The 12087-nt window shown below is 41.6% G+C and overlaps 1 protein-coding gene across 3 annotated transcripts in view; it reads right to left on the bottom strand.

Annotated features, from left to right (window-relative positions):
• Positions 1-1163: 1163 nt before the first annotated feature.
• The window catches only part of LOC106979184 (UDP-glucuronosyltransferase 3A1-like), a 32422-nt gene continuing 21498 nt past the window's right edge, over positions 1164-12087 (bottom strand). For all 3 annotated transcript variants that reach the window (XM_027075351.2, XM_053201482.1, XM_015077011.3), the window contains 4 exons: positions 8375-8906; positions 5651-5882; positions 3900-4119; positions 1164-1628 (listed from right to left, as the gene is read on the bottom strand). In XM_027075351.2, coding sequence (XP_026931152.1) covers positions 1352-1628; positions 3900-4119; positions 5651-5882; positions 8375-8906 — 1261 coding nt within the window. In that variant the 3' untranslated portion in view covers positions 1164-1351. The remainder of the gene's footprint in view (positions 1629-3899; positions 4120-5650; positions 5883-8374; positions 8907-12087) is intronic.

The raw sequence follows: 12087 nt of genomic DNA, 5'->3' as shown, positions 1-12087 counted from the left end.
CTTCCTGAGCTTGGAGGTGAAGTGAGAAGAAGATGCAAGAGGAAAACCCAAAATGGAAGAACTGGCCAAGATCTTATGTCATCATGAAAAATGAAAGAACAGAAAGAGGGAAAGAGACTGAAGTTTCTGAGAGAGTGAGTATATGAACCAGACTAAAGCCATCTTGAGAAATTCCACCATGATGACCGCTTTGTGACCTAAAGCCTCTTAAATACAGCCTGTCCCCCCATTCTTCTCTATTGTTTAACTACACCTGTGAGTAAACCCTCCAGGCAAAGCTTCCTGGATCTGCTCTGGATATGATTCCTCCTGGGTAGCCCCCCAGAAAGTGCTCACCAGCCTTTAGGGCCATAAAAGCAGGTCTGTTAGGGGGTGGGGTTGTGGGCATCGACTCATCTTGTGGTATCCCACGAGATGGACAAACTTCTGTCCATATGTCCCCTTAATAAACCATTTGTCATCAAGCTGGACTTGTTGGCCTTTTTCTTCAGTTTCATGGCTTCTTCGCTCTTTGAAGGTAGTTTTGCACATACCTCCTTTCCAGGGAACAACAGGAGGAAGTAAGCAGGGTGCTGTGTCTGGAAACAGGGAGTGTGGAGTGCAGTGAAGGCGGGGCTGTCTCCTGAAGGTGTGGGTCTGAGTGAGGACTTGATTGATGAGAGGCAAGTCAAGAAGCCAAGATCAAATTCACAGACACAGAAAGTAGAACAGAGATTGCCAAGAGCTTCAGGGGTTGGGTTGTGGGTGGTATGGCATTTATTATTTCATCAGTGCAGTCTGAGTTAAGGAAGATGAAACGTTCTGGAACTGGATGATAGTAATGTTTACATCACAACAAGAATGCCTAATGCCACTAAACTCTATACTTAATGGCTAAAACGGTCAATTTTATGTGCTGTACATATTACCACAATTTTTTTTATTTTATTTATTTATTTTTTTAATTTTTTTTTCAAGGTTTATTTATTTTTGGGACAGAGAGAGACAGAGCATGAACGGGGGAGGGGCAGAGAGAGAGAGGGAGACACAGAATCGGAAACAGGCTCCAGGCTCTGAACCATCAGCCCAGAGCCTGACGCGGGGCTCGAACTCACGGACCGCGAGATCGTGACCTGGCTGAAGTCGGAGGCTTAACCGACTGTGCCACCCAGGCGCCCCCACAATTTTTTTTTAAAAAAAGATGCCCAAGAGTGTTTCACAAGAACTTTTAAACAGAGGCAGCAAACAGTGAAGAGCAATTTGTGTGCCACCCTCAGGTGCCAATATGGGGAAGACACCAGGGCTGCCCTGTGCTGGGGAAAGCCTTCTAGAACCAGTGGCTCCCCAAACACCCATCAAGGCTGCACCCCCATCAGGCCTTCTTCAGCTTCCTGGCCCCACACAGCCACCTGGCCACCATGCCCAGCAGCTTCCCGCAGAGCCACAGGGTGCCCAGGGTGACCACCAGCAGGAACAAGAAGACATCCAGCAGGTACTGCTCATGCCACGGCTGCTGCAGGGCATGGGGCTTGAGGTGGGCCGCACCCCCTGTCTGGAGGATGTGGTCGATCCAGCCCACCAGCCTCTGGGCAGGGGTCAGGGGGTGGGAGCGCCTGATGATGCTGGCGGCCACCGCTGCTGACTTGTACCTGTTGGCAGACCCAGAGGTGGGGCGTTACTCAGGTGGTCTCAGAAGTCTTAGAGACCCTGTATCACACACACTCTTCCTTCCACACACAGAAGACTCAGTTTCAAGGAAAAGTTGTTGGCCTGGCCTGGCCTTGCCACAGTCTAGCTGGTTCCACTGAAAAGTTCAAACTGGTGTCTCCATGCAAAGACCATGCTCTATGCTAAATGTGCTAAACTATAAAAAAAAAAAAGAAAAAAAAATGACTAAGTCTATCATGGCTAGTCTCCACCCAAGGAGGCTTATCACAAACTATAGATGTGATGTTATCATATATACACACACACACACACACACACACACATATACATATACATGTATATGTATATGTGTGTGTATGTACATATACATACATATATATATGTAAAATACACACACACATATCATGGATGTGTGGGTAAGCTCTTTCAAATAAGAAAGAGAGCAGAATATTCAGAATTAAAATTTTCAGAATGAAAAGTTTCAGAAAACCTGGGCAAGTAGTAAGGGCAGAAAGAAATATCAAAGGAATTTGAAAGTCTGTTGGAGCCATTATAAAGATACTCTGCTTGGGATGCATCCAAGGTGCGTGTACTAACATATACTAACATACAGGATTCAACATATATGTATAATATATATACATAACATATATATTATATATACAATATGCATAATATATACATGTAACATATATTTTATACGTGCAATATATGTATAATATATACATGTAACATATATATTATACATACTATATATAATATATACATGTCACATATATATATTATACATACAATATATATAATATATACATGTGACATATATATATTATACATACTATATATATGTATAATAAGCAGCTATTTTGTGCTGGTGTCTGGGCTAGGTGACATATGTGACTCTATGGACTGGAGCCCAGGACGAGGCCTGAACTTTTCTGCCTCTTCAGAGCATCATATTGGTCAGCACTGGCTTCATGGGCTGCAGCCTCCACATTTGGACAGGACCCCACATTTAGATGGGTCCTACATTTGCTTTATTCTATGCTGTCACCATCTTGAAATTCTTAATCTTTATAACAAGGGTGCCCACCTTTCCATTTTACTTGGGCCCCACATTTTATATACCCAGCCCTGAAATACAATGTGTAGGGACCATCCCAGCCCCAATGACTCCATATCAGGGTCAGCAGATGATGGCCATTTAGAGTCTAGGTCTTTGAATAGCCAATGAAATTTACAAACTCATTCTTCTGAGTGATCATTTGCTACATATGAAATACCCAATGTAATGAAATGTCTGAGGTTATCTGACCCCTGGAACTTAATAAGTTTTCTAGGGCTAAGAATCACAAGCTTCAGTGATTCTTCAGTCATCTAACAAGTACTCCTGTGGGCCTCCTTTGTGCAAGGTAGTATGATAAGTCCTAAGGGCTGAGTCACTTTGTGTCCTTGAAACATTAAGTCATTCAGGCCTTCTTGGTTACAAGGAAGAAAGAATAAAATTGGTCATGAGACCATTGTGCTGGATGGGAATTTTACCTAAGACATCATGGGCCCTTTTGCTGACTCACCTAACAGAAATTCATCCCAACTTACTTTGTGGCAGGCCCTGTGCTAAGCCCTGGGAGCACAGGGGAAAACAAGAGACACACTTGGCCCTACAGAGGAGCTTCCTCTTTATTTTCTAGTGTGGGGGACACAAAATAAATTGAAACAGAAAGAAATGGGGTAGTTACTGATCCTGAGAACTGTTAAGGAAAAATGAATTATGACTGAAGAGGGTGAGAGAGGAGTGCATTTAGGACTGTCAGACAAAGACCACCTCTCTGAGGAGAGGACATTGGAGATGAGCCTGACTGCAATGAAGGAGCTAGTCCTTCAAGACAGGAGAGGAGAAGGAAGGATGTTTTAGAGAGCAGCACTGACAAAGGGCCTGAGACAGGAAACGGTGTAGTATACTAGTGGACACAAAGTCAACCTCCTGCCTCACTTGGAAGTCTACTATAAGCAGTCCATAAACATAAGACCTCTCAGAGGTCCTGTGTAAGTAGGACAGGGTGCTTAAAACCATAAGGTGCAAATTGTTCTCAACAACTAACCTAAATTTTCTACTCTTGCTCTCAGGGAAAACAGGTCAGCTGTTAGCATCACACCATGTCTTGGAAGTTTCAGCTTTTATTGCAAAAAGAGCCACACGGTGCTCTTTGTGTTTGATTCAACCTAAGTGACCAAAAGCCCAGAGAGTTCCATACCTCTCGTCTTCTATGACTTGTTTCATCTTCACAGTCAAGGTCTCTTCCTTTATCTGCTTTAATGGGATAGAGACACCAAACTTTTTGGCTTCTACTCGGACCAGGTTTTCTGGCTGGTCTCCAAAGAGGGGAATCCCCACCATGGGCACGCCATGTTGGATGGCCTCCATGATGCTATTCATTCCACCATGGGTGACAAAAAGACGGATGCGTGGGTGAGCTGTTTCAAAAAAGAAAGAGAGCACAATATTTCAGAATGAATATTTTCAGAATGAAAATCTTGAGAAAACCAGGGCAGGCAAGAAGGGCAGAAGAATATACCAAGAGAATTTCAAGGTCTATTGGAGCCATTTGAAGATATTTTGCTTATGATGTATCCAAGTGCATGTACTAACATACAAGCCTTGCCCTTGTACAGAAATTCTTTGCCCTGGACAGAACCCAGCTAAGACTCAGAACCCAGGAAACTCTCTAGACAATAATTCTAAGCAAGACATATATCCCCTTCTGTCTGTCCATCCATCCATACATCCATCCATACATACATATATACATATATACATACATCTTTCTATCAGCTCAATGCCTCCCTTTGCTTCTCTCATCTGTTTTTTTCATTGTGACTCTGTCTCTGTCTCTCTCTTGATCTTGAGTGCTCTTTTCTCACCTGTCAACTTATTTCCCTCTTCTCTGAATTCCTGACACATTCGTTGACATCATAATCTATTTGGCAATTGTAAAATTGACACTGTATACATTGTCTCCTCAAACACATGAGTAGCCCCTTGAAACCAGAGACTAGATTCTACACTTGAGTATTTCCATCTCTAGCATTTCTAGCCCACCTTATTTAGAGCTAAATAAGATTACTATTGAAAAGAAAAGTTTATCTCAGCTTATGTCACCCAACTTGAATGTACATCAGAATTTCCTTATCTCTTCTTTGAAAAGAAGATCATGTGCCTTGCTCCAGGCTTAAATAATTAAATTTGAGAAGTTGAGTTGGGAATCTATTCCTTCAATTTTCCAGGGTATTTTGAGTCATTATCTTGGTCATGAGCCTCTGATCCAGTCAGTGGTTATGGAAGTAAGGGGTCTGAAAGAAGCAGCACAGGGCACAGAAAAAACTACTGGGGTTGGCGGGGGGTTGGGGGGCGGGGAGGTGAGGGAACTCTCTGGTACCAGAGACAAAATGGACCAAATAACCAGCTATGAGGTTGTTCATCTTGGCACTCAGGTATTTTGGCACATCCTAAAGACACTATTGGTATTAATGTTATGAAGGTATGAATTGCTCACACTTCAATAGCTAAGAAAGATGTGGGGGAGGGTGGTATGATATATGTAAGTGCACGTGGAAGAACAGGTACTCATGAAGCCGCTAAATACAAGGGCAACATCCCTCTGGTATGTGTTCTCTAGAATCCATAGGTTCTTTTGGATTGTGTTTGGGTGACCCTGTGTAAAACCTAATGTAGTAGGACAAGGTGACTTTGATGTCTACCAATATCTCACCTGGGATAGAAAGAATGAAGGAAAGATGGCTATTTGGGCACCTGATCTCATTGGGAGTAGGGCCTGATTCCCCAAGAACTCCAGCTGGCCATTCCATTCCTGCTTCTTGGAGACTTACCTTTAGGTATCAGCAGCTCCTTCTAGAGCAAGTGGGATTACCCAACTAGAGGTCAGAGCCCAATATGCTCTAAAAATATGTAAATGAGACGGGTGAAGCAGACTTGGGCAGTTCTTACCCAGGAGGTCATTCTGAGGAAGCCAGTCCACGATTTTCACATTTGCTGCCAATTTGACGTCTTTGGGCCAGTGAGATGGCTTATACTTCCATATGACTCCTTGAGAGAGATGAGCAAAGGCACTGTTCATCTCCCTGAGAAGTTCCTGGGATTGAAAGGTGCTCACCATGGAGCCCAGGGCCACAAGGACAAAACCAGAGTCTCCAAACTTAGCAATGAAATTCTCAAATTCCTGGAGAGAGTTCAGAAAAGAAAAAGACGTGAAAAATGTTGTTCATGAAAACCTAGACAGCCATGAAATGAAAGCCATTCATTTACTGAACACACCTTCCTGCTATTCCTAGAGCTCATAGCCCCTGGGGCAGCTCAGCACCCTCTGCATGATGCTCATCCCCATTGTGTCGGAATATCTTTCTTCTTTAAAAGCTAGATTTTGTGTCAGGGCCATCCTAGACCCACTGCTCATCATAGGTCAATGGAGACATGGTCACTTGAGAATTTCCTAAGGCCACCGGAAAATGGTAGTGTAAGAACAAATACTAGTGGGGTGTCAGGGTCTAGCAGAGGGAGCTGCAACGTCTGAGGCTAGATTGAAGAAACTGGGAGAAGGCCTGTAGCATAAGAAGAAGTGGAAGAAATGGAGGAAGCCTCCTGATCACTGGCTCAATGCACCATGTAGAGTGCTTTGCTCTGATACTTTGTGATATTCTTATTAACGGATCTTTGTAATTAATCTCTTACCTCAGTGGCTCACCCACATGACTACAAATTATATCTACATAAGAGGACACTTAAAAAGTGGTAATACCCAGACCTAACCGTGAACTGGGCAGCTTGTTTTTTAAAGTCCTCAGGCAATTCTTAAGGAAGGGAAGGCTGTGACTTAATGATGTAATCTTGGCTCAACACAGTTTTGTCAACTCTTGCTTCAAGTGTTTCTTCAGACTCTGACTCTGGACTTCTGCAGCCCCCTTTCCTCAGCTTCTATATCCTCATTCCTGGATTGATTCCATCTAGCAAAACATTGCCTGGTTTACCATTCAAAGGACCACTTTGACAACAGCTTTGTCATTCTTTTTAATTACAAAAGCCACGTAACTCCATTATCTAAAAACTGGAAAATATAGAGAAACATTTTTGAAAAAAGCCTCTGCTATCTCACAGCCACTATAACCCTTACTGCCATTATGCTCTTGCTTAACAACTCCCTCCCCCTACCCTATAACGAAGACCCACCCTCCTATCAAGTAAAGTCTCCTGCAATCTGGCCAGGCTGTATTTACACAATTGAGAATTCTGATCCAGTCTAGCTAGAGTCACCAAGGGAACCCAGAGTCATGCCTATCTTACTTTTACTTTAACACTTTGAGCTACTTGTTCTCTCCAGCTGGAACACCTTCCTCCCTAGCTCCATCCCTAAAAAACCCTACCACCAACTCAAAGCCCATCCAGTCCATGGATCATTCCCCAACTCTCCCTGCTCACTGAGTACAAGGTCAGTAGAGGAAGCATAGACACTTGGGTACCTAGAAGACCCAGGTCACATCAGGGCTTTCCCCAGCTCTGCAGTGAATGGTAGTGGGAAAGTCACTTACACACCACCTCAGTCTCTGTCTTCTCTTTTATAAAAATGGAGATCATCATACTTCCTTCCAGGTGGCAAGATATTATTATATAAGATAAATTGCATAAAATGGCAACAGTGCTGATAGGCAAAAGGAAGCCAACTCATCTTAGCTCCCTCCCATTTAATAACTTCTATTGCAGAAAAATAAATAAGTAAACAAAAATAAGAATAAATAAAAACTTCTATGGCAGAGGAGCATCCGGGTGGTGCAGTTGCTTAAGCGTCTGACTCTTGATTTTGGCTCAGGTCATTATCTCATGGTTCTTGAGTTCGAGCCCCGCTTTGGGGTTTGTGCTGACAGTGTAGACCCCGCTTGGGATTCTTGGTCTCCATCTCTCTCACCCCCTACCCTGCCCATGATCATTTTCTCTCTCACACACACTCTCTCTCTCTCTTATAGATAAGCATTAAAAAAAAAACAAAAAAACCTTCTATTGCAGTAGTCTGAGTTTATGGATTCAAACCAACTTAGCAGTTTTCACAATTTACAACGCCCAGGCCTAACCCCAGATCAATCAAATCAGAAGATAGGCTGAGGATGCTGGAGATGATGTCTGTTCTTACCACCCAGTCCTACCTTGGTTACACACTCATAGTGTTGTGCATTTCATTGAGAATAATTCATCTCTTTTAACAATTCTCCCATTTAATGGATTCTTGCCACGTAGTTACTATACACATGATCATACAAAACGCACATGAAAATATCAACTTCTTAAAAAGGCTTAGGCCAGGGTGCCTGGCTGGCTCATTTGGAAGAGCATGCTCTTCTTGACCTCAGGGTGCTGAGTTCAAGCCCCATGCTGTATGTAGAGATAGTAAAATTAAAATAAAATAAAGAGCTTATCCTACCAAGGCCAGGACTAAAGAGGACACTCAGTGTACCATTTAAGGAGGCCCTCAATCTCAGGGTTGTGCAAGTCCTAACACTCTCATTGCATGGCCCTAAAAATGAGTACTCCCTTAAAAAGCATGTCCTAGGTGCCTTACTTGCCTCACCCTACTTCCTTCCCAGGATTCCACTGGCAGGGCAGTCACCAACTCTGTGCTGAAGACCTCTGCATGAAGCCCACATGGAGAGCTACAGTTTCACTTACTTGTGGTACTGGTGTTACAGGTCTGGCCATTAAGCCTCCAACATACACAGTGTTGGGAAGCAGGGGCCTAGCAAATGCAAGGGCAAAGTCAGAGTTAACAAACCACAGCTCTGCTTTCTTCAGAAGATGAGACAAAACTGGCCTAGAGCCTTCCGGGAAATGCTCCTTGATGGTATTGTCATATGCAGACTGGATTTGCCTTTGCTTCATGGTGAAATCAAAGAACATCAGAAAATTCTTCACTCGGCCCCAGAAGTCCATGTGGTCCGTTAGCAAAGAATGCAATACTGGCACATAAGACAGAGGGTTTGGTAGTCCAAAATCCATAGCACCAAAGGAGGAAGAGAGAATGGACACAAATGGTTTTCCAAGCTTTTCAGCAACCAGGAAAGGACAGTAGTCAAAATTTTCAACTATCACTAGGTCAAAGTTCTCATTCTTTAAGGAATCCATGATATCACTTCTCCTTAGAAAATGGCTGCACTGAAGCCCTACTTGTTCCATAAATTTTAAGAATTTTCCAAATGTGTATCTATAAGAAAGAGAAAAACGGTAAACATTCATTGGATGTGTTAATTCCACAATACATAAAAGAATCTTGGGCTACAAAGAAAATATCCCAGATAAGCAAGACCACACCTAGCAGCAGCCCACCTATTCCACCACTGCCCATTAGTACCATCATCTCAGGCACTCTGAGCAGATGTTCTGCTCTTGAGAGGGTTCCCTTCCTCCCCTCCTCTTCCCTCCTTTATCCAAATCCCAAGTACTTTTTATGCCGGTTTCTTAAAAAAATTGTTCTTTGAGTTCTGGTATCTTGAAATCCACGGGCACAATTATGTTGTGTTAACCAAGAACAAATCACCACCAATGGACCTTCTGCTCTGGGAACCTTCTCTCACCATAGCACATCTCACAAATCTCCTTTTATTTGATAAAGTCTATAACTTCCTATTAACTTTCTTTTACATACTGACTTTTTATGAGTGTTTTTCTTATTTACTTAGCCAAACCGTGGACATAACTTGGTAACACAGTTCCATAAATATTAACCATACAGGCTATTTTTAAAAATCACTGTATGTTCTGAATGTGACAGATCACCTCACCCAAGGGACTATTTTATAATTTTAGAAGTCAAAACTCAGCCAAAATGGGAATTCCACCTGTCTGTGTCCACCACCAAGCAATGAAAGAAGAGAGAGAAGAGAAGAGAAGAGAAGAGAAGAGAAGAGAAGAGAAGAGGGGAGAAGAGGGGAGAAGAGGGGAGAAGAGGGGAGAAGGAGAGGAAAGGAGAGGAGGGGAGATGAGAGGAGAGGAGACGAGAGGAAAGGAAAGGAAAGGAAAGGAAAGGAAAGGAAAGGAAAGGAAAGGGAAGGGAAGGGAAGGGAAGGGAAGGGAAGGGAAGGGAAGGGAAGGGAAGGAAAGGAAAGGAAAGGAAAGGAAAGGAAAGGAAAGGAAAGGAAAGGAAAGGAAAGGAAAGGAAAAGTAAGTCCTGGCAAATAAACATATTATTAGCTTTTCTATTTCAATGTAGGTTGAAGTGTCCAGAGAAGATAATGACAAAGAATATGAACATATAATTAAGACTTTGCCTATGAGAATATTCCAGGGGCCTATCTCCTTGCAATGCTTTCCCATCACTGCCTATATAGAATATGACTGTTTCCTTCCTGTTTATACAATCCACAGAGAAATAGGTAAGGATGTCCACTGTACTTTAAGGTATCAGAGTTAACAGGTGCAAGAGTTCAAGATATCAGGGGCCTCCTGACTGCATGGAGGACCAAGAGAATCAACACCCTGGCATCCCTGTAATTGTACTGTACCCATTGTATCTCAGATAGAGAAGACCCAGAGGCAGAGAACTTATTAGCTATATACAGAACTTGGCCTGACATGTAGAATTAACTTCAAGTTGGGAATGCAAGCTGGTGTAGCCACTCTGGAAAACAGTATGGAGGTCCCTCAAAGAACTAAAAATAGACCTACCCTATGACCCAGCAATTGCACTACTGGGTATTTATCCAATGGATACAGGTGTGCTGTTTCAAAGGGACACATGCACCCCCATGTTTATAACAGCACTATCAACAATAGCCAAAGTATGGAAAGAGCCCAAAAGGCCATCGATGGATGAATGGATAAAGAAGATGTGGTATATATATATATATATATATATATATATATATATATATATATATACACACACACACACATACACACACAATGGAGAATTATTCAGCAATCAAAAAGAATGAAATCTTGCCATTTGCAAATACGTGGATGGAACTAGAGGGTATTATGCTAAGTGAAATTAGTCAGAGAAAGACAAATATATGACTTCACTCACATGAGGACTTTAAGAGACAAAACAGATGAACATAAGGGAAGAGAAGTAAAAATAATATAAAAACAAGGAGGGGGACAAAACAGAAGAGATTCATAAATATGGAGAACAAACTGAGGATTGCTGGAGGGGCTGTGGGAGGGGGGATGGGCTAAATGGGTAAGGGGCACTAAGGAATCTACTCTGGAAATCATTGTTGCACTATATGCTAACTAATTTGGATGTAAATTTAAAAAAATAAAAAATAAAATTTAAAAATAAATAAATAAATGAAATAAAATAAAATAATGTATCAGCATTGGTTCAAAAACTGTAACAAGTATACCATACTAAAGTAGAATGTTAATAATATACCGACTTATGGGAATTCTCTGTACCATCTTCACAATTTTTAAAAATATATGTAAGAATGTTGTTAAGAAATGAAAGTTGTTAATAAAAATAAATTATAAGAAAAATAAAGAGTTAACTTCAAGTTATACAGTGGAAGTGACTGTCTAAAATCCTCTGCTATGCATTTTTTGAAGATTTCACATAGCAAAGGAATGATAACCAGATATTGTAGATACTTACAATAGTGCTGTAAAAATTTCCAGATATAGCTCATTAAGCATGCTTAAAATTAAGCTAATAAATAGAAAACAATGTTTAAGAATCCATGGTTACCCATGCCTGTTTCCAAAAATATTAAATGAAGGGAGAAGAGACAAAGCCTATATTTAATATAACTAACAGCACAAGATTATATAGACTAAGTGTCAAATGAATAGATTAGATCAGTTCTAGACAGGAAGGACTGTGGTCTCCCAGTTGAGGGAGGAAAAAAGACTTTATGAGAAAAGTCAAATGTAAGCAAGACCTACACTAGTAAGTAGAATTTTCAGATAGAAAGAAGGCAAGGCCACTATAATTAAGTTAGGAACGGAAGTTTGTCTTTCCACATTAATGTCTAAGATTAAGCAGTTATGTGCTCCTTTCCATTCAGATGTCTTATTTTGCATGAGGTTCATTGCATTTTTAAAAGGACCTTACATGGCCAAAAATAAAAAAAAATAAATAAATGGACTTTACATAGCCAGATGTTTAACTGGTACAAAACCAGGGTTCATAATTCTTCCCTCCAATACTAGAATATGTGTGAAGAAAAGGAGGAAAAGTAAGTGGCTCTCATTTCCCTATCAACAGTGAGAGGTTGAGGTACCTGTGCTTTTGTGGTGGGGAGGTTATAAACAACGATTGTAAGAGAGGTGTTGAAAGGAAGTCCCAGAAAGATCAACCTCTACTTGCTACAGAAATCCATTCATGGAAGAGGCACAGTACACAGCAAAGAAGAATCTCGAGTGACTGCACTGGATGAATTGGT

The sequence above is a fragment of the Acinonyx jubatus genome, chromosome A1 (assembly GCF_027475565.1).
Source record: "Acinonyx jubatus isolate Ajub_Pintada_27869175 chromosome A1, VMU_Ajub_asm_v1.0, whole genome shotgun sequence".
NCBI classification, from domain to species: domain Eukaryota; kingdom Metazoa; phylum Chordata; class Mammalia; order Carnivora; family Felidae; genus Acinonyx; species Acinonyx jubatus.
The sequence above is the reverse complement of the archived record's forward strand: the minus strand, read 5'-3'. Positions and strand labels throughout refer to the sequence as shown.